Consider the following 21,661-nt stretch of genomic DNA (forward strand, 5'->3'; position numbering starts at 1 on the left):
ACCTTGCACAAAGGCCGCTGTCAATCGCATCTATTACGAAGATCAGGTCAATGAGTGCACCAGAGGTCCTTCGCACTCGTCAGCATGGCATACCTGGACTTGCGCACCCGGCAGGTATTGTATGCCAGACCGATACGTCGTCGCTTGCTTGCCCGGGGGGGGGGGATCCAGTGCCGACTCACGGCCATGCTCTGATAACAATTTGTTTGAACCCTGCTCCGCCATTGAAGTCGCGTGTCGCGTTGCGTATATTTTCAAAGCGTGCGTGGATCAAAAGGCTGTATGGGTCAGTCGGGGAAGTTCAAGAAACACGAGCCTGGGATGCCCCGGGCGGCATATGCGAATACACGCGGATCGTCCCGATTTCGGACCGCCAATATGCTGATAATATGTACTCCGTATGATATTCCCAGAAGGTATCAAATGACATCGCATTATCTAGACATATGAACTTGTGGGGTCTATCGGTAGGAGACCCCTCATTTCCCCTCTTCGCGATTTAGACCTTTTTCGTAAGTTTGTGACCGCCGAGTTTCGAGTGTTTCCAATCTTGTACAGGTCCATGCGCACGGGCCCCGAGCAACGGGGAGAATGGGGAAGCGTCGGGTCAGCTTTCCTCGGTCACCTTAGCATGCAGAGAAGTCTAGAATGCTTTTGGCACTTCAATATCTCCTGGGAAGGATTTGGAAATTTCGATACGACTAAGTGGCCAGCTACATAATTGAGCTAAGTTCCAGAGAAACCATCGAGATTGGCGTCGAAGGATTACAATTGTGTCTGACAGGGCGGTCAGTACGCGTAATAGTGCCTAGTAGGAGAACCAGGCGGTCGGCCACTTCGATGATGACAGTCTGAATTGGTAATTACTCTAGGGTAACTAATCAGGTCAGGGTCAGTGATCAGATCATGGTGCTCAGGGCAGGCTCACTGAGCATGACTCGGGAAGAAGGTTTCTGTTGGGACGGTGGAGGCTATTTTGGATTGGTCATGATATATATAGCTGGTAGTCAAAAGATCCCACCTATCGCGTCATCCTTGAAAACGGTGGCTTTCAAATACCTCAAAAAGGTTTCAGAGATTAGATGGGTTGTTAATTTGCGATGATACACATTACCCCCTGTCTGCCCCCTTATCTTTACTACCGGAATTCACCCTTGGGTCAATTTTGTTAATGATGTTACTGGCATACGGACCAGATGCTCCACCCTTGCCGTAATGCCGCGCTGAACTCAAGTGTTCGGGGGGTGTATCTTGCCCTGAGTGAATTAGTAGCTTTTCCGGCCTTGTACCTACTATCCGGAATACTTACGCTGCTCTGTTCCCCAGTCCGGTAGTGTCTTCTTTAGGTTGTTGGTATTGTGAGGACCGATAGCCCCCTCCTCCGCCTCACGGATATCTTTATTCTCTGAATAGATGTTTAGTGACCGCTCCAACCCACGAGTTTGCAACATCGGAAGTTGAGCTTACCGACATTGTTCGCGACTCGGGGGTCCAGAAGGTTGGCGACCTTCGATCTGTGTACGATTTGCTCACTGGTGTCCACCATGGTTAAATTTCGGTCGATTTTGCAGCTCCTACCTTTCGTTGTATTGCGAAAAGTGAGAGGTGAGACAGGTAGGTAAAATGGAGAGTTTCCTAGCCTTAAATAACATGTTACCGTTATGACATCAGTTCCGACCGACCAGTCTTTCCTATTCAAGTTTGGTCGGGGGTTGTAGTTGGGGCATTCTTGTATTTTGGGCAGTTTTCTAAAATCACCACGATGTTTTAGCGGTTTCTGGAAACGAATCTGAGAGGCGTAACCCAAAGTGGGTATTGTAACCCGTGTCGAATTGGTGTGCATTGGGTCTGAGCGCGGTCGTGAGGTCATAAATAAATGTTTTTTTGACCTTTGTTTTGCCAAGAACACCTTACATCATTCTTGTTGGTGGAATTGGATAAGATTGGCTCTCAGTTCAATAGTGACCCTCAAGAATTTCTTGAGCACTTTCAAGAATTGAGTTAATGTTGATGTCAAGTCGATCGAAGACCATGGGAGCATAGTTCATACATAAGGCAGATAAAAGAAAGTAGTTCAAACTCGCACGCGATTTTCAGCCGCCCAATAAGTTATCTAGGGAGCGGTTCTCCATCTCCAAAACGACAACATTCTGGATATTTCTCTTCAAGTTCTTGATAGAGCTTGACGAGTGCGCGGCGTGAGATCTTTTGGCCGGCGCAGCAGACTGCGATCGTGAATACGATGAGTTCAAGGAGAAAGCCGGCACGCATTATCGACATTTTTGGGGTTTAAATGGATCCAACTGGCAAATTAAATATACGAGGCAAGTTCTCATCAAAAAGACATACTATCTTGATTGATAGCTACCTAGGTAGAATCTGGATGTAAATAGGGATAAATGGTACAGAGAAGCCGTAGGACAGCGATCATAATACAGTTACGATAGTCAATACAATAACTGGTACTCCGAAATATGGCGTGCGTGACTCATTGTACGATACATATCATCCTATCATTTTATATCTTCCAAAATATTTAATTACTATGCCTTCCTCGCAAACATTGCTATGGTAGTTGCCATTCTGCATCCAGACCTCTCAAATCGGCAAGCAGCTTATCACCAAATGATAGCGATAACTTGGATGAAGTTGCATCGTCTTCAGGGCGAAGAAATCTTAGTTTTTAGCGGCTTCTGCAAATATGTGAGTTTCAAAATGCTGTAATAATAAGACGCGGGACCTCAATTACCCTTGTGAGCATCAGCTTTGGCGTCATGCTTCTCTTCTTTGGTCTTATCCTTCAGAGCGTCCTTTGCAGCACTAGCACGGCTGCCAATGCCTACATCAGAGTCCTTCGCGACATTTTTGTTGGCCTCCTTGGAAGTCTCATGACCAGTGCCCTTGACGGACTCCGAGACATAGTTGGCCGCGTTCTATAATAGAATTAATTTAAAGTTCTCATGGCGTCTGTATCCCTATTAGGGTAGGTACTTGCGAACCTTAGCAGTCTCCATTGTGTGGGATAGTGGCTTTGAATTAGATTGGATGTAGTATGTAGTAGAAATTGTAGTTCTGATAATGCTGAAAAGCTCTGTTTGAACTGGGTGAAATCGCCAATTTATATTATTGGCCCTATAGGTACCGGGGATGTTCGTCACAATTGAGTCATGGAAGGTACAGCTGCGGTGTGGTAAGCCTCATACATCATTAATCAACCATCCCAACCTGCTGTTTCTGGATTGGTTGTGTGACCGGCAGGTGTCATTATGGGTACAGTATAAGCTATTATCAGGTCTATGTCAAGTCATTACCGGAATCGCTTGTTTTTGAGGATTTAATTCAGGTGACGGTACACCTTGGCCAACTAAAGTTGAAAACAAGGAAGGACTACGGTGTGGGGAATCACATGTCTGGTACATTATATGCTTTAAAGAATCTAGGCACCACAGGGAATCAAGTGTATCGAGGTGCCGAATCTGCTGCCTGTTCTTCTTCCTTCTGCGATCTTTAGTATCTTCGTTGATTTTAATATTCATCCTACTGGGTCTCTGCACACCCGGCCTTAACTACCCGAATCTGGACCAGCCATACAAGAAATTGGCTTATCCATACTAGTATGCCTCCATATATCATATGAAAATACCATGACGATGCAACTTTCATGGTGTGATTTGAGAAAGGAGATGCCGTGTTTGGCAATAAATTCGTTACTCTGCTTGGATAATAGTGCCAAAGGATCCCGGGATTTCCGTAAATGTCTCTATATCAAAAGGATGGCTGCCCGTGTGGAGGTAAGAATAACTGTAAGGACTCAGATGCTTTGTAAGATAGCAGTAGTATTGAGCGAAGGTATTAAGCTGAGAGAGAGAAGAGAAGAAGGAGAGAAGCTCCCATCCCAGCTGTCTACATGAGTGGCTGTCTGGGTCACGTGCCTAGTCACGTGCCAGGCAGGCTTCAATCGTTACGATAACCCTTCAAATTTAATTTTGGGGAGAATTGCGGACTGATTACAACGCTTGGGCTTCCGATCGGATCTTCATATGTGGCTGCTTAAATACGCCATCTGAGTTGCCTCTAATGCGTCAGACTGAAGTTTATTTTCAGTACGCCTCATGTTTTGCAGCTCCCGCTGAAGTGTTTTAAAACAATATTGCAGCCAGGTGGCGGGGTATCAAAGTACTGTTGTTGGTTTATTGTGACTCTTATGATATCGTAGTATCAAAATTATATCGATCTTTTTATAATACCGACACACACCGTGTGTCTTTGTAGCGCTCCTTAGACGAAGTGAAATGAATAATGTAAGAGCTATATTGTAGGACATGGGAGATGAAGGCACATTTCGTCATTATTTATTGAGAGAGTATCTGTAACGATCGAAGCCTTCGGTGCCCAAAGCACGTGACCGAGGCAGCCGCTCATGTGTAGATAGTTGCGATGGGAGCTTCTCTCCTTCTCTTTTTCTCTCTCTCAGCTTAATACCTTCGTTCCATACTACTGCTATATTTCAAAGCATCTGAGTCCTTAAAATACATGTGATAAGCTTCCTCCGGCGAGTGGCAGACGACGATGACCGGTGAATTGTTTGTGTCTCCCAAATCCAGATTACTAGCAAGACCGAATATGTCTCTTCCTACAACGTCCTCACAATCTAACTCTGTCTGCACAGCGAAGTGGAAATCAAAACTAAAGCTTGTCCCATCCGATGGTGAGATATTGGTCACTTCAAGACCGAACCATTCATGGCACATTCGTTCCAATGACGAATACAGTGCCGTATCACGTTGCGACTTGAGAGACTGCCCGAATCCTAGGATTCCCACTGTGTGTCCTTCGATTTGACCTTTCAGGGAGGAGATGGACCTCAATGATGACGAATCTGTTTCATTGACTTCATAAGTGGTGCGTGAATTGAGATTTGAGTGCCCTGTCCCACAGTTGATTCAATTTCAATAGAGCCCCCCGAGTAAACCGAACATCATGGCGAACAATACTCAGCCCTAGCCCGCTGCTGGAAACAAAAGGATCCTCCTGCTTGAATGGGCTGAACAGGTCGCTTTGCAGGAACTTCGGCCCAATACCCTTTCCGGTATCTTTCACGGTAATAATGACATCAAACCCCTGCTTTTGCTCACTAGGAGACTTCTTCGCAATTGAGCTAGAAGAGCTTGAAGATGATTTCAACCCAATGTAGATATATCCAGAAGGGCTGTACTTAAGTGCGTTGCCAAAGACATTCATAAGAATGCGTCGCCAGGCACGGCATGAGTCTCAAAATCCCATTCTGTGCTTGCGTCAATGTCAAAGATGACTGTGACCTGACTAGCTTGGGGGCCAACAAGATCTGCTTGATTAGCTTGGCCGGCGGATCGTGAGGAAGGCTCTGTAAGAGCCGGGGGAGTCCGGTATATATATTAGAACTTAGGGCTAATTCCCCGCTTTCCAAGGTTGGCGGCAGAACCTCCAGGGCGGTGGGGGAAATCCGCCTTACATAACACTAAGAGTTTCCACCTGATAACAAGTGAATAAGCACGTGAACTCCGCAACTTGCCATCTCCCATCACTCGACTTGAACACCTCACGATCTTTGAGCACATACACACACGCGCACAGAGAGAGAGATATAGAAAGAGACTTCCCACCCTCACCGTTATCCCACTGATTTTGGCAGGACTCCGGCTCGATTATGGTACTCCTCTCAGATCCATGATCCCGATCCTCGCTCCCCGTCTTCATCAAGTCTCTGGCCGAACTTCCCTTCGTTTCTGTCCACGACCGGAGGAGATACGTATTACAGTTTCTGCCTTCACTGGTGCCCTATTCCCCGTGGATCTCCCACCCGAGAACTGCATAAAATGCTCTCTTTATGAACCCCTCGCCACCACCCGAGAGTCATGGCTCCCCAACAGTCGCATGCCCTAGCAAAGCGGTCCGACGGCCAGCTCATGCCTCCACCTCCACCTCCCAAGCGCATCAAACGTCCCACAACAGCCCTTGATGAAGATGTCTACACTGATGCCCTATCGCATATCATCGCTCGGGATTTTTTCCCGGGCCTTCTCGAGACCCATGTCAAGCAAGAGTACCTTGACGCCCTTGAATCCAAAGACAAAGACTGGATCATAAGTGCGAAACAGAAACTTACTGATACCATGCGAACTCCTACGCCCGGCTCGAACACACGACGCAGAACCGGCTCGGTATCTCTTCTCGGCACCCCTCAACATATTCCCGCTGGTCATCCAGACAAAACGCCTTGTGGATGGGGAGGAGACACCCCTCTATCGGTTGCCTCTGATGTTACTACCGCCACCGAAACCCCCGACCGTAATATCCCCGACGTATCGAATATGGGACTGATGGCATTCCAAGCTAAGTATACGAGCGAAGATAATGAGTCCTTCAACAAGGTTCTCGACCAGCAAAATACAAAGCGACGAGAGAAGTACGCCTGGGTCTGGAACAATAACAAAATCCCGACTGCGCGGCAAATTGCACACCACCAACGAGAGGTGAAGCGCATCACTGCACAGGGGGGGTAATCCAAACACCGAGCTGGTTCAACACAATGATGGCACTCAACCCGCCATCAAGACCGACCTTGATGCACGCCCAGCCAGGCCGGATGCATGGGAGGCCCGGCCGAATAATCCCCTCATGTTCTTACCGTCATCTGTCGAAGATACGCACGAGACGCGACAACAGAAAGCAGAAGCATCCTCTCGAGCTGGTCCCAAGCGCGTCTTATATCAAAATACACGACTCTTGGATACCGAGGCGGCAGCGGCAGCGGACGCCTCGCGCAATGTCCCTCCATCTCCTTCTATCTCTGCGATCCGAGACGCCATTGCCGGTAAACCCCACCTCGACGCCTCGGAGGCTGGCTCTGTGGTGGCAGGCAGCGAGACACCTCGTATCAATGGATATGCATTTGTGGATGAAGATGAGCCTGAACCAGCAGGGGATTCGACGGATGAGCTGATGACAACTGACTGGAGTCTCCTCGGGTCTGCCGATTCCACGCCAAACCCATTCCAAATCAGCGAGTCCCGTAAACGTGAGGCCTTGCACCACCGTCTGGTGGATCGCGTCGCGCGGAACAAACGCACAGAACAAGCCGCCCGTATCACCAAGACCCCGGTTCCGGCGACCCCCCGTTTTGCCAGCAGTCCTCGGCTCAACTTCGGCCTGCGTGGATCGACGCCGACAGTGGGATCCAGTTCAGGGCCACGGAAAATGCTCACTCCCGCGGCGCAAAAATTACTGCATCAAGTCGGTGGCAACACTCCGCGATCTTCCTCCAACTCCAAGTCCAGTTCCGGGTTAGAAAACATGTGGACGCCGACGCCTCGAAAGAAATGATTCCGAGCCATACTTTTGAGATTTTCTTGTAGTAGTAGAAATCAAGCAATCAGGTCTTCTATCACTGTGTCTAAATGTATGTAAGTCCTCTCAGTCGCTCCGAGCGCACAGCTCGTTCGTTCCTCAAACCCACTCCCAACTTCCTCCTCGGCTTCCTTGAATCACTAAGGTCTGTGTCACCGTCTCGCGGACCTGCGCTTCAACCCCATTGCCGTACCTGTAGAAGGGGGAGGAGGCACGTTGGATGTGGTAGAGGTCAGAGGCGAGCCTAATAATCCCTGAGCGTGCTTGGATCATGACTGACGATAGTGCCCATTCTTAGGCCCTGCCAGTACTCCATGTTTTTTCTTGGATGGCTTCTCAACCACCACTGGTAGGCCTTCGTCCTCTTCCCTCTTCCTCCCGTTCGGCCCTCGCGATCGTAAACCACCACGCGGCAGCTTGAATTGCCAAATTTCGAACCACCAAGATTCCCCTCCATACTATCGATGCGTGTTCCTGACGCAGTTGCGCGCCCGAGGATCCGACTCCCCTGCGAACGATTTATCTTCGAGGTGTGCCATCCTCAGTACCCTAGGACCTATTGGCAGGTACACTCAAGACACTTATCTTGACCAGCGAAGGCCGAATCAGTGGAGTAGAATATGTTACTCACTCGTTGGTAACTTTTGCGAACTTCTGTGATCAGTTTGCATTGAACCCCACGCATGCATTCTTGTGGGCGCTTGGTTTTGATAGGTTCACCAGGGCGCCAGGGGTCACGCGGATAACAGTTCCAGATTAATTGAATTCTCACTTTCCTATCAACATCCTTTATTATCGCAGCTCCCCAGACATGCAGGGGCGGATCCTAGGAAGTCCCACTGAGACTCACCAGACAACTATATCTTGGCGAAATCGATTTGTGCTCTATCTCGACAAACATGGTTCCTAGGCTCTTCGGACCTAGTTCATCTTAATTGGCGCGTCAATAGCGTCATTTTGATCCAGATTATACCTATCAAAATGGCCGCTGTCGACGTTCCGCGCCCAAATGGCGATTTTGTGCATCCGGATCGCCAAAAAATCCGAGTGCGCCCGCAACACCGAAACCACGCGATTCGAACGCCACGCAGCCCAAAACCGCGATTACTATGGATGAGATGGCAGCGTATACGAAGGCGACCCTCCGGCCTCCGGGGCATTACTGAGGATGCAGGAGACTCTCCGAGCGCTAAGACCATGCGATTCATCCATTTTGTTGACCAGTTCATGGTTGAACAATGGTTTTGGGGGTTTGACTCAGTAGTGGCACTTGTTGACGTGTCCCATTGATGATTGGCAGTGGAGGTAGAAATTCATAGTGCCGAGGAGACGAGCGGGATGGCAGGGCGTTGGAGAATGTAAGGACTCAGGTGCCAAAGAATAGCAGTAGTATTTCACAAAGGTATTAAACTGAGAGAGAAGAGAAGAAGGAGAGAAGCTCCCATCGCAACTATCTACACATGAGCGGCTATCTGGGTCACGTGTTTAGAGACGTGCCCAGGCACCCAAGGCTTCAATCGTTACAAACTAAATTGGAAGAAGCTCTTGGCAGATTTGAAGCACTTTACAGTTTAAGGATCAGAGTTGAGAGGGAAAGAGGATGCTATTTATATACTATCTTTCAGTCAGTTCTCTGGCTTTCCTATGACTTGATGGTATCGGTCGTTAGCATCGCTTTGGTCTAAACCGTCAAACGTGTTAAAGAACAAAGAAAGGGGGAAACCCACCTTAATGAGGGGATCTGTCTGATTGGTGGCTAAGGTTGCAACCTCTTGCGCAGATAAATAGTGACCGTAGCGAGACACGTGTTGAGAGCCCAATCCGAACCGTACTTCAAACAAAGAAACCCGAGCTTTGTGACATGCGGAAGTGGGTCAATGTTTTGTCACGCAGCCTTCCTTTTGACGCAACTGAACAAAGAAATCCAATGAATTTGTCAATCGAGGCGGTCGCCTGGTGGCTCAGGCTTGGCGCTTACTTCCTTTCAGGTTTGACAGGAAGCCCGATATTCTCATCCTCAATGATATACGGTCAATCTCGCGAGTCCAAAACAAAAATTATGGCAACCCAAGTTCACAAAGTCACAAAGATTTCTTGATTGTACTTCGTGGCAAGTGGAAAAAAATATTCGGACCATTACAGTAAATTTGGTATCCCTATGCCACAGTTGTAATTGTCTCACATGATATCCATCGCTATCGACGCAGCCGTCCGGAAGGGATCTTCTCCAAAAAGTGGGTCTCGTCCTTGCCGCATACTGTACATCAAGGTATTCAGCTACCCGAGACAAACTATGAGCAGAACTCAAGCAGACTATGCCCCCTCCAATGGACGCTGCAACATGGTCTGAATTGGAGAAGCTACCATATTTGGGAACCCCCTACACCTCGAAATCGAGCTCAATTCTGACCCACAATCTCCAGACTAGATTTATCAATGAGTTCCTCGGCATCTCGGATTCACCGCTTATCTCCCCTGCTGCGATAGCATTTGCCGGGGTTCTCAACCATTTTTGAAAATAAGTAATTTTGCATCGTAGAAGTGAGCGGGGCTTCAACATGGCGACGACTGGAGCGACGACGCGCATTCGGTGGCCGGAGGCGAGGCGGCGAATGGTCTGGGAATGTAGGCGGCGGATGAAGGGCCGGTGCATATTCGATGCAGGTCGATGTAGAGTGGACGCGTCGAAACGAGGCTGTTGAGGCTGTTCGGATGTATTGCGATGTTCTCGAAGGGGGGCCACACCGAGGCCGACGATATAAGAAACAAACGACTTCCACAAAGAATGATACAAGTATGCGCAATGATTTGCCCGGCACTGTAACTTGAGCGCCCTACTTGTCAACAGAGGAAAGAACATCGAATGCAGAAGTTCGAACGAGACAAGATACGAAACCATTTGAATGCTTTCAATGCTACGGGATGAAGCACTACTCTCGCCAGAAGCATCGTCTGCGTCATTTTCGAAACTCACACTTTAATGACCGCCAATGCAACCAGTGCAACGAGGCTGTTGAACATGAAATGGACCTGCGCCGACATAGGCAGAATAACCACGGATTGAAGACCTATGAAAATTCTGTATTAGCCAGAACCATTGCTACTACCTCAATGAAGCCTGGTCAAAGGCAAAATACGAGAACTTTGGCTCACCAGCTCACGAGTGAAGGCTGGCAGTGTTTCTTACAGTGAATACCAAATATAATAAAAACAAGTTTGGGGGCGTCTATTTGTATCTCTATCTACCAATGTACATTGACACTCCGAATAACCACCATCGCTTGCCTGAAACCATAAGATGAAGTATACACGACAGCCAAATCATTCCACCTCATTTTCTGCGTTCCCGTCTCTATATGAATACAGGATGGATCGAAATCAGTTTCACCACTTTGTTTTCACAGAGTTTTTCTCGAACCCTAGCCCGAAACACACTAATCCATATCCGGCCTTGCTTAATATCAAGTATTGAATCGTATTGAAAGGCATATCACGTGCTACAAAGTCCATTAATATGCTCGTAATACTCTGACAAAAGATATAAGCAATTTGCAGCGTCTTCAATGTTGACGACATTCCATCCATTCGTCTTGTTATTCTGTAAGGGCTTCTGACTGGAGCAATAAGGTCAATAAATTTCAAGGGGCACGCATTAAACCAATTTAGGATGGAACATTCCTGTGGGAAGTACACAATTAGCAGAAAATGCAGTGTAAAAATAAATTCTGAAACCTAGAATCTATGCATCTATGTCCAGTGTCTTGTTTACCTATTTATTCGCTATCAGTTTCCCACTCCTGATCTGTTTCGCATTCGCCTTGGTTGCTCAGTGTCACTTCTGTTTCCCATTCTGACAACGTTTCACAATTAGATAAAGTAGTGGGATGGCTAAGGCCGAGTATCTGCTTCTGCTTGGTTAAGCACTTTCTGAGTAGAGCAATGGCTTCGGCATAATAAGATAAAGATTTCCATGTGAAAGCAAGATTAGCCATACTGTTCAGTGTGTCGGGATGGTCCTTGCCGAGCTTCGTCTTGCGAGTCTTCATCACCTGCACCTCGAGCTGCTCGGCCTCCTCCCACCGGCCCTGGTTCCCGTACGTTGATGCCAGGTTGGCCATACTGGTCAGCGTTTCGGGATGATCCTCGCCGAGCTGTGTCTTAAGAGTCTTCATCACCTGCACCTGGAGCTGCTCGGCCTCTTTCCATCGCCCATCAAGCCAGTATGCTGTTGCTAACATACTTGTACTATCAATCGCCTCTTCATGCTCTTCACCTAACAAGACCGTCCTTTGCTCTTTTGATCTTGCGGCCATATCTCTTGTATCCGCGATATTACCGCTCTGCGACGCATACCACGCAGCTTTATAGAGCAATGTAGCCCATTGTAGTAGACACTCAGGTGATGCGGGTCGTTGTGACATTGCGGATTTCACGTGGGGAAATAGCGCCCGGCACCTCTCCTAGTTCTCGTATCCACCTGTGGGAAATTCTTCGTATAAATTGCTTATAAATACCTCCCGCCGTTGGTTTATTTCTCCTTCGGATCTTAACCACGCACGCATCGTCAGTTGTACTAGCCGATGCATTGTAAAAAAAGTGCCGTCTTCACTAATAGATATAAATGAAAATTCTCTCAGTGTTGTGATATCATCTTCAAAATCGGGCCCTATATCAGATCCAGAAGTTTCCCCATCACTAGAGCCATTCAGAGGCTCAGAATTTAATGTATAGTTGGCCCGAGGTCGTGGTCGGATAATATTCTCTGGTATTCCTTGTCGATCGAAAAGGTTCATCAGCGAAAGCGATCCTGCTGCAGACGGGTTGGTTCGGCGTATATAATCGAATGAAATTTGCCATGTCACTAAGATTGAATTCTTTGCTTCCCAGTCCCGGTGGAGGTGACCTGCCTCTTTTTGCAGAAGTTTTGTTGCTTCACGATCACTCCCTTGGAAGTCTCTTAGGTACTGTGATACCGAATAGCGAGGCGCCCGGTTTTGAATATAGCTAGCGGCCTGTATGATCGCTAGCGGCATAAGCTCTAACGCGTTCACCAACTGTTGACCCTCTTTGCTTCCCCTGGGTTGACCGAGCTTCCTTTGGAGAAGCTCTAGGGCTTCGGGTTCCTCCATCGGTTTAACCTCAATAAGGTCCTTGTGATCGGCCATCTTTAATGCAATGTCTCTGGTGCGGCTCGTGATGATGATAGAGCCATTTCGGCTCCTGGGAATGTATTCTAACACTGGTTTTGCCGAGGCGTTTGTTTGGCTGCTTATCGGATCTTCCTTCCCTGCCATCGAATACGAGCAGAGAAGTTGCTCATTATCAACATTATCAAGGATTAGAAGCCATTTACCTCTGTTCTCATCCCGGAGGCAATTCTCGATAAGTTTGAATATGTTGACTTTAACGTCCTGACGGCCTGGGATTTTGATCTGGTCCGCGATATCCCGAAAACTTTGCTCCAACCGGGCTTCATTACTCGCATGGACCCAAAATACCCAGGTCCCTGGCGACTCGGATCGCACTTGATAGGAGTATTCGATGGCGAGTTGCGATATACTTCGAATTATGAGCCACAAAACAGTATATCGGTCACTTACTACTTACCCGACACCTCCGAGGCCGACCAGCACTATTCTTGACCCTGGCACTGAGATTTTCTCGTGGATCTGATGAAGTAGAGTGTCGCGACTGACAAAGTCAGGATCACGCGCGAAAGGGACGGTTGATAACGGGTTGGTGGGAGTTTCCGGGAAGATTGGCTCCTCGGTCAAGTTGATTTGTCATCTGATTGCGGGGTAAACCGCCAAGTTGGTAGTGCCAGGTAAAGCTGAATTCTGCCGCCTCAAATCGAACAGCCTAAGGCGCCTGATTGGTTAGGTTCTTTATAGCCTTGTCCATTTGGGACTGGAACGATTACAAAATTTCACGGCCTGTTTGAAATTTCATTTCAAGACACCAAATTTCTGAAATTTTGAAATTTTGAAATTACATTTTGCCTTCCTACTTTCTATGTCACCTGCAAACAAAAGTCAAATACTAGGAGCTGGATTGGGCCTCGAGAATTATGCAGTCTGGTAAGATGTCATTTCCCTCTGCCACCACTCCCGTCCGTATACAAGCGACAGTCTCAAGGCAGGCTTCGTACATACTAGATAGCACAAACAGTGACATCGCCGGTCTATGCTTAAGCACCATAATGGACATACTGGGCCCAATGTAACGGCCGGTTTCGATAGTCAACACTCTTAGAAACGTCGGAAACCGCTTTATGAAGCGCCATCGCGACAGCTCTGCCACTATAATCCAGAGCACCGTTCCGGCAAAGCTCAGTATAGAACGACCTCGCAACCTCCACGCACACACTGTCATCAGATGGCCACAAAGTCCCAATGACGTGTCTGAATCCGGCAACCTGGAAGCCACTCACCACATGGAGGACCTCGTCCACAAGCTCTTCCACCCTGTTCTCTGCAGTTGAGCATGCAGAGAGGTATGCTATCTCTCCAAGCGTTGGATGATTTTCACAAAGTTTCAGGACACTCAAGATATCCTGTTCTGGATGTGGACTGGTAGTCTGTAGTAGAAGGCCACTTTGAGAAGGATCAAGCGAGTCTGAGGTACCGTGGCAAGCAAAATGGGCAATATTGCATTCTTGAATCTGGAGCATAACGCTTGCGGAGTCTGGTTGGTCGAGAGCTTCCACTTGAACTGTTGTTCCAAGTGCTGCTAGGACTGTAGATCTTTCAGCCTTTACCCCAGGTAAATCACCAGCGCCGGGCGTGTTGGCCATGGTAACCATGAGTAGCTTTGAGGGGGGGTTTTTCTGATGGGATAGAGATAGAAACCCGCTCTCTGGCGTGTAAGAGCGCCTTAATCGAAGGGGCGTAAGAAGATAGTACGCGACAGAATGTATTCTCTCCTGGAAAGGTGTCACCCGCAGCGTGAAAGGGAAATGAGCTGGCAAGTCCAGTCCCAATCCACCAGACTCTTGGGATATCACCCGGAGAAGATTGCACAGAGTGACCAAGTTTAGTGAGGACAGGCTTTACGCACTCCCGCCAAAGCCAGGTCAAAAATCGGCGATATGATTTGTTGTTCACACCACGTTCCTTAGATGAAGCTGAAGTCAACTTCTGGTTGACCCAACTCTGCGCCTCAACCTCCCCAAATCGAGGAAGAGGGACCAGGCTTATTCCGGATGCAGAGACGATGATAGCATCGCTTCTTAGGCTAGTGATGTTCACTACAATGATACTCCCCTCATTGGATGCATCCTGTAATTGCTCCGCCGTAATGCCCTGTTGAAAAGAGTCGAGGCCAGGGAGCTGTCGTATATCCTGTATGCATTTTTCGAGCTCCTCGATTGCCTTTGGCCGTCTGATGGAGAAGGATTTTCCCTTTCTATGTGATGTGGTGCTCACCGTTGAAGTATTGACTTCGAGGCGAAGGCGTTCGTACAAAGCACACAAAGCGGGGTTCGCCTTCCTTAGCTTAGACGTGTCACTCCTGTCATCCATAAGAAGACTAAGGATGACACCACGTCCTGTCTCTAACCATCGTACAGCTTCGAAAAGGGGTTGCCCAATTTGAAGGGCAAGAGAGCAGGCTTGGGTTGCTAAGCCAGACGCATGCGAAACGACATATTGTCGATCTTGTAACGTCAAGGACCTTGTGTGAACCAGCCGAAGGATATTGATAGCTTCAACAGATAGTTTATAGCCACCTTCATGATCTCCTCGCTTGAGAAAGAGTCGAAGGGCCAATGTAGAAGCCATAATCCGAACAAGAGGTGGTGCTAGGCTGATCTTCACCGCCTGTTGGGAGACCAGGATCCCCTCTTCAAGGTCGTTCATTTGTCCTGTGCGTTCATATCGAGTTTCGAGTTTGTTTGCAAAGTTGTATAACAATGTTGCAAGATCAGGATGGTCAACAGGAGTGGTCTGAACTGCCTGGCGAGACACCCGGATCGCCTCCTCAAGGTCTTCCATCTGTCCGTTTTGATTGTATCGACCTTCAAGTTTGTTTCCGAGGTTATTTAACCGAGCTGGAAGATCTGGATGATCATCGGGAGTGGCTTGGACTGCCTGGCGAGACACCCGGATCGCCTCCTCGAGGTCTTCCGTATGTCCTGTGCGTCCGTGTCGACCTGCGAGCTTGTTTCCAAGGTTATTTAACAACCCTGCTAGGTTGGGATGGTTATTAGGAGTTGCCTGAACTGCCTTGCGACATAGACTGATAGCCTCCTCAAGGTCTTCTATCTGTCTGGTTCGTTTGTATCGAGTTTCAAGCTTGTTCCCAAGGTTATTAAAGCGCCCTAGAAGATCAGGGTGGCCATCGGGAGTGGCCTGAACCGCCTGGCGAGACACCCGGATCGCCTCCTCGAGGTCTTCCATCTGTCCGTTTTGATTGTATCGACTTCCGAGCTTGTTTCCTAAGTTATTATACCTACCTGGAAGATTAGGATGATCACCAGGGGTGGCCTGAACTGACTGGCGAGACAGACGGATCGCTTCCTCGAGGTCTTCTATCTGCCCTGTATATTTGTGTCGACGTTCGAGGCCATTTCCGAGGATATCCCATAATCCTACCAGACTAGGATGATTATCAGGTGTGCGCTGAACTGCCTGGTGATATAGGTATATCGCCTCTTCAAGGTCTTCTGTCTGACCTGTTCGTTCGTATCGACTTTCGAGCTTACTCCCAAGGTTATTCAACCACCCTGCTAGGTTAGGATGGTCATTAGGAGTTGACTGAACTGCCTCACGACATAGACGGATAGCCTCCTCAAGGTCTTTCATCTGTCCGGTTTGTTTGTATCGATTTTCAAGCTTGCTCCCAAGGCTATTCAAGCGCCCTAGAAGATCAGGGTGGCCATCGGGAGTAGCCTGGACGGCTTGACGAGATAGATGAATACCCTCTTCCAGGTCTTCCGTTTGTCCTGTTCGATCATATCGACATTCGAGCTTGTTTCCGAGTTTATTCAATAATCCAGCTATATCAGGATGGCCATCAGGAGTAGCTTGAACTGCTTGGCGAGATACCCGGATCGCCTCGTTGAGATCTGTTGTCTGGCCTTTTTGATCGTATCGATTTGCTAGATCTCTTCCAAGGTTACTTAACCACCTTGCCAGATCAGGGTGGTCGTCAGGACAGGCCTGAACAACCTGAAGATGCACTCGGATCGCCTCCTCGAGGTCTTTTATCTGTCCTGTGCGTTCGTATCGACTTGCGAGATTATTTCCCAGATTATTGAGCCTCCCTAGAAAACCAGGATCGCTATCAGGAGTGGCCTGAACTGACTGGTAAGAGAGGCGAATCGCTTCTTCGAGGTCTTCTATCTGTCCTGTACGTTCGTATCGGCTTACGAGCTCATGTCCGAGGCAGTTTAAGCGCCCTAGAAAACCAGGATCGCTATCAGGAGTGGCCTGAACTGACTGGTAAGAGAGGCGAATCGCTTCTTCGAGGTCTTCTATCTGTCCTGTGCGTTCGTATCGGTTTGCGAGCTCATGTCCGAGGCAGGTTAAGCGCCCTGGAAGATCAGGATGGCCATCAGAAGTAGCCTGAACTGATTGGCGCAATAGATTTATCGCCTCTTCAAGGTCTTCTGTCTGACCTGTTCGTTCGTATCGACTTGCAAGCTTGTTTCCAAGGTTATTCAACCACCCTGCTAGGTTGGGATGGTTATTAGGAGTTGCCTGAACTGCCTTACGACATAGACTGATAGCCTCCTCAAGGTCTTCTATCTGTCTGGTTCGTTTGTATCGAACCTCAAGCTTGTTCCCAAGGCTATTCAACAATATTACAAGATTATGATGGCCGTCAGGGGTGGCCTGAACCGCCTGGCGAGACACCCGGATCGCCTCCTCAAGGTCCTCCGTCTGTCCATTTTGATTGTATCGACCTTTAAGTTTGCTTCCGAGGTTATTTAACCGAGCTGGAAGATCTGGATGATCATCGGGAGTGGCTTGGACTGCCTGGTAAGACACCCGGATCGCCTCCTCGAGGTCTTCCGTATGTCCTGTGCGTTCGGACCGGCTTGCGAGCTTGTTTCCAAGGTTGTCTAGCAACCCCGCAAGGTTGGAATTGTTTATAGGAATAGCTTCGACTGCCTGGCGAGACACCCGGATTGTATCATCAAGGTCTTCAATGTTGCCAGTTTGCCTGTATTGATTGTCCAGCTTGTTTCGGAGGTTATTCAACAAAGTTAGAAGATTGGGGTGATTTTTAGGAGTGACCTGAACCGCCTGGCGAGATATCCGGATCGCTTCCTCGAGATCTTCATTCTGTTTAGTTAAATCCCATCTGGTTTTAAGGTTGTTACCGAGATTGTGTAACATCACTGGAAGATTTGAATGGCCATTGGGAGTGGCTTGGACTGCCTGGTAAGATACCCGGATAGCCTCCTCAAGGTCCTCTGTCTGACCTGTTTGTTTAAATCGACGTGAAAGCCCTCTTCCAAGATTATTCAACAGCCCGGCAAGGTCCGGGTGATTATGAGTAGCCTGAATTGACTGGCGAAACAGACGTATCGCCTCTTCAAGGTCTTCTGTCTGACCTGTTCGTTCGTATCGACTTGCGAGCTTGTTTCCAAGGTTATTCAACCACCCTGCTAGGTTGGGATGGTTATTAGGAGTTGCCTGAACTGCCTTACGACATAGACTAATAGCCTCCTCAAGGTCTTCTATCTGTTTGGTTCGATAGTATCGACTTTCAAGCTTGTTCCCAAGGTTATTCAACCACCCTGCTAGGTCGGGATGGTTATTAGGAGTTGCCCGAACTGCCTCACAACATAGACGGATAGCCTCCTCAAGGTCTTCTATCTGTCCGGTTTGTTTGTATCGATTTCCAAGCTTGTTCCCAAGGTTATTCAACAATGCTGCAAGATCATGATGGCTATCAGGAGTGGCCTGGACCGCCTGTCGGAGTAGACGAATTGCCTCTTCGAGATCTCCCATCAGACCAGTTTGATCGTATCGAATTTCAAGCTTGATTGCAAGGTTATTCAACAGTACCACAAGATCATGATGACCGTCAGGAGTGGCCCGGACCGCCTGGCGAGAGACCTGAATCGCTTCCTCAAGGACTTCTATCTGTCCGGTTCGATCGTATTGACGTTTGAGCATGCTTGAGAGGTTATCCAACAACACTCTAAGATCACCATGGCCATCAGGAATGGTCTGGAGCGCACTGCGAGACACCCGGATCGCCTCCTCGAGATCTTCCATCTGGCGGGTTCGTTCGTAACGACTTGTGAGCTTGCCTCCGAGGTTATTCAATCGCCCTAAGATATCAGGATGGTGATCAGGAGTCGCTTGAACTTCCTGGCGAGACACACGGATCGCTTCTTCGAGTTCATCCATATGTCCTGTTTGTTCGTATTGATTTTCGTTCTGGTTTTTTATTCAATCTTTTTGAGGCGTTATGCTTCCAGGATTTGCGGTGATAGAACTCGATTTGGATCAAGATACACGCCTACTACGGTGTGCACTTGTCAGCGTAGACTCATCTAGCCAACATCGCCAAAAGCTATGGCCTAAACGCATTACCATCACCATCCGTGTCTCAGCCTTCACCGCCTGGGCCCAGCCGCAGCTGGATCCACACTGGCAGATCCCCTGAACAGTCAGTTTTATCGGTGGCGAGTCACTTCCAGCATTCTGCGCGAAAACGTAAGGACTTAGTAAGCGTCCTCTGGGATTTCTAATTGTATATTGCCACGTCATCCTCCCCTCCCTCCCAATCTATCTCCTGCGCATGAAAACGCCCAATGTACTGGTCAGTTATTTTCCTTTATCACGATTCTTGAATTGTGTAATTCTTGACCGCCTAGCCATAATTATTAGATCACCATCCATTTTGTGCGTACGCTCGTATCCGCTTTAGACCAATCGCCCTTCCCAGATTTTTATCTGGTGTACAAAAATCGGAACGTTAGGGGTAGAGTTTTGCACCTGACGAAAGTTCTCAAAAAGCTAACCATCATGCATCCCCGTACCACATGAGGAAAATGGTTTCTTAATTGCTTGGCTAGCCTGAACAATAACGACGATCATCTGTCGTGATCTGAGCTGTTAGCGAACTCGATCTACTTCGCAAACCTCCCTCTTTTTGACTTGTTCACAACGATGACTGATGAAGATATGAAGATCCCTGGATACGACTCAGCCCCAATAAGCGACTGCGAGGGTCTCTCGAGAGGCCATAGCGCGGCCGATCCCGTAGTTGACAACTTGACCCACTCTGCCACGTCGCAGGCTATGTCTCCTCATATTTCCCTTTTGTGCCACGCAACTTGCCTATCCTATTCATACCACTCCAAACATCCGATTTCGTTCCAAATGCGTGCCAGCGTTCTTCTCCCGCAGTTCTTCCTCCCGCCATCTGCTATTAAGCTGGGACGTTTTGTCACCAATATTGATGAGCCCCACCGAGATTACCATGATCCAGTACTAGGCCAGGGTCTCAATATTATTGAGAAAGTTGCAAGGCAGTACGACGGTGCCGACTCTCTTGGGACCCAACGTACATTTGGTTCTGAACTTACCGCCTTCCTGTCCTCCTCCATGTCAAGCCGTACGAATGCCAGGATCCACGTCACTACCAAGCAAGTGAAGACCTATTATTTGGACAACAATGGACAGTGGTTTCGGGATATTGTGAAATCAGAAGATGTCCGGAAGTGGATTGAGCGTACTATCGATGAGGGGGAGGACATATATGTTGTGGTTGGCTACCATACTGTATTAGATGCTCGAATTGCCGAGCAGGCACTGGAAGAGAAGCTTTTGGATGGAAAGCTGGCTGTTTCACTTTCGAGTGCATTGGCGGCATCAGGGGTTGTTGTGCCATTTGGTGAACTTGTTGATCCTAGACTAGTCGGGTCTAGTGGACGTGCCGAAGACTTGCAAAGGCAGTTTGTGGCCCAAGGCGAGCAAATCATCGCGGTGCAATATCGCAAGGTCCGCTTTCGGTTTCTATCAAGCAAAAGCGTTGACAATGCGACGCTAGCAAAAGAGGCGAGATGGGAGAGATATGACCGCCCTCGTTATCTTCAGAGCTGTATGGAAGACATCATGGAGGTCGCACTGGATGATGATGATTTCTCACTTGAAGGTGATCGTGACAAGTATATAGCAGGATCGGAGGAAATCGTGTTTTCGAACGTTGGTATTGACTAAGATAGTGATCTCGGTCTTCTGATCGCAAATTCTCAGCATGATATAGATTGTAACGATCGAAGCCCTCGGTGCCTGTATCACGTGATCGAGCACGTGACCCAGGCTCATGTAGATAGTTACGATGGGAGCTCCTCTCCTTCTTCTCTTCTCTCTCTCATCTTAATACCTTCGTTCAATACTACTGCTATCTTTCAAAGCATCTGAGTCCTTACATAGATTGCTTTCTCGACACGCCTAGTTCAAATAGTAGCGTAGCGTGAAAATCTCGGAGTTTTTTTATAATAAGCGCAGAGTAAACTACATATGTTTGCGCCGTAGAAAGCGCTGCCTACTCGCCTACCACCGCGTGCGCAGGGAGAAACTGGAGGAGTTGTGTTGATTTGGTATTGATTTTCTTTACTATCAGCAGCATCAGTATGCTGAGAGTGGTGCTGGTGGTGGGAAAGGTGGAGCAGGTGGATAGTTGGTTACCTTCCAACAAACATGTCTGCTGACTAAGATATATAGATCGGCACGTGCGAGGGGCTTTGACCTATCAACGCGCTATGGCCATTGGCACTATGCTACTTAAAATAAGCCAGCCTGACAGCGAATTAGGCACCGAATTGGGCAGCAAAGCCAACTCCCCTCTCTCCACAACCTAGGCAACGAGCCTCAAGTTCGATAGGCTTGGAGCTCAGTCCAAAATCACTGTCGCAATAGTAAATGATTGGCTATTCCACTAGCCTTTGTCCGCCCGATGCGCAGGTCCGTGCATATCCTAATACCTCTGCACCCCCGCGACCAGAGCTCATGCACTCCCTGCCGTGACTGCGCGTTCTCTCCTTCAACGACACACTCGCGCCCATCCGATACTCCTTATCCATAGCAACGTCGATGGACATTTTTTGATCGGAGTCGGACTCTGAAGTCGGGATGGGGGCGTCGATATGCCTGCAGTCGTCCCCAAATGATATATCGGTCTTCTTGATTCTCGATCGACGGAAACAATGTCTGGTCATCCATTCTACCTTCTAACAACTTCTTGTCCTGTTCTCAGATTCCAGGTATGAGGGACTGCAATTCTTTGACAGTTGCAGCATCGGGATGGGCGG

General features: G+C 48.3%; 7 protein-coding genes across 7 annotated transcripts; 3 read left to right on the forward strand and 4 right to left on the reverse strand.

Moving 5' to 3' along the window:
* Positions 1 to 1,110: 1,110 nt before the first annotated feature.
* N7533_012871 (uncharacterized protein) lies at positions 1,111 to 1,546 on the reverse strand (the record flags this gene model as incomplete). The annotated part of the gene is made up of 3 exons (XM_057109521.1): positions 1,111 to 1,256; positions 1,310 to 1,405; positions 1,468 to 1,546. The coding sequence occupies 3 exons, from the start codon at positions 1,544 to 1,546 to the stop codon at positions 1,111 to 1,113; spliced, it is 321 nt and encodes a 106-aa protein (XP_056954622.1).
* Positions 1,547 to 2,676: 1,130 nt separating this feature from the next.
* On the reverse strand, positions 2,677 to 3,014 carry grg1 (putative glucose repressible protein Grg1; the record flags this gene model as incomplete). The annotated part of the gene is made up of 3 exons (XM_057109522.1): positions 2,677 to 2,693; positions 2,750 to 2,933; positions 3,000 to 3,014. The coding sequence occupies 3 exons, from the start codon at positions 3,012 to 3,014 to the stop codon at positions 2,677 to 2,679; spliced, it is 216 nt and encodes a 71-aa protein (XP_056954623.1).
* A 1,879-nt stretch (positions 3,015 to 4,893) lies between these two features.
* On the reverse strand, positions 4,894 to 5,241 carry N7533_012873 (sensor histidine kinase; the record flags this gene model as incomplete). Its single annotated transcript, XM_057109523.1, has 1 exon — positions 4,894 to 5,241. The coding sequence occupies one exon, from the start codon at positions 5,239 to 5,241 to the stop codon at positions 4,894 to 4,896; it is 348 nt and encodes a 115-aa protein (XP_056954624.1).
* A 653-nt stretch (positions 5,242 to 5,894) lies between these two features.
* N7533_012874 (splicing factor ESS-2 family protein) lies at positions 5,895 to 7,362 on the forward strand (the record flags this gene model as incomplete). Its single annotated transcript, XM_057109524.1, has 2 exons — positions 5,895 to 6,538; positions 6,621 to 7,362. 2 exons carry the CDS (start codon positions 5,895 to 5,897, stop codon positions 7,360 to 7,362), a joined length of 1,386 nt encoding a protein of 461 aa, XP_056954625.1.
* Positions 7,363 to 8,367: 1,005 nt separating this feature from the next.
* N7533_012875 (uncharacterized protein) lies at positions 8,368 to 8,676 on the forward strand (the record flags this gene model as incomplete). Its single annotated transcript, XM_057109525.1, has 1 exon — positions 8,368 to 8,676. One exon carries the CDS (start codon positions 8,368 to 8,370, stop codon positions 8,674 to 8,676), a length of 309 nt encoding a protein of 102 aa, XP_056954626.1.
* Positions 8,677 to 13,573: 4,897 nt separating this feature from the next.
* N7533_012876 (uncharacterized protein) lies at positions 13,574 to 18,749 on the reverse strand (the record flags this gene model as incomplete). Its single annotated transcript, XM_057109526.1, has 2 exons — positions 13,574 to 14,346; positions 14,390 to 18,749. The coding sequence occupies 2 exons, from the start codon at positions 18,747 to 18,749 to the stop codon at positions 13,574 to 13,576; spliced, it is 5,133 nt and encodes a 1,710-aa protein (XP_056954627.1).
* A 978-nt stretch (positions 18,750 to 19,727) lies between these two features.
* On the forward strand, positions 19,728 to 21,211 carry N7533_012877 (uncharacterized protein; the record flags this gene model as incomplete). Its single annotated transcript, XM_057109527.1, has 2 exons — positions 19,728 to 20,556; positions 21,075 to 21,211. The coding sequence occupies 2 exons, from the start codon at positions 19,728 to 19,730 to the stop codon at positions 21,209 to 21,211; spliced, it is 966 nt and encodes a 321-aa protein (XP_056954628.1).
* Between the last annotated feature and the right edge of the window lie 450 nt (positions 21,212 to 21,661).

This window comes from Penicillium manginii, assembly GCF_028828005.1.
Source record: "Penicillium manginii strain IBT 31320 chromosome Unknown utg000009l:1.0-3297300.0:1.0-3298630.0, whole genome shotgun sequence".
In the NCBI taxonomy this organism is placed as follows: domain Eukaryota; kingdom Fungi; phylum Ascomycota; class Eurotiomycetes; order Eurotiales; family Aspergillaceae; genus Penicillium; species Penicillium manginii.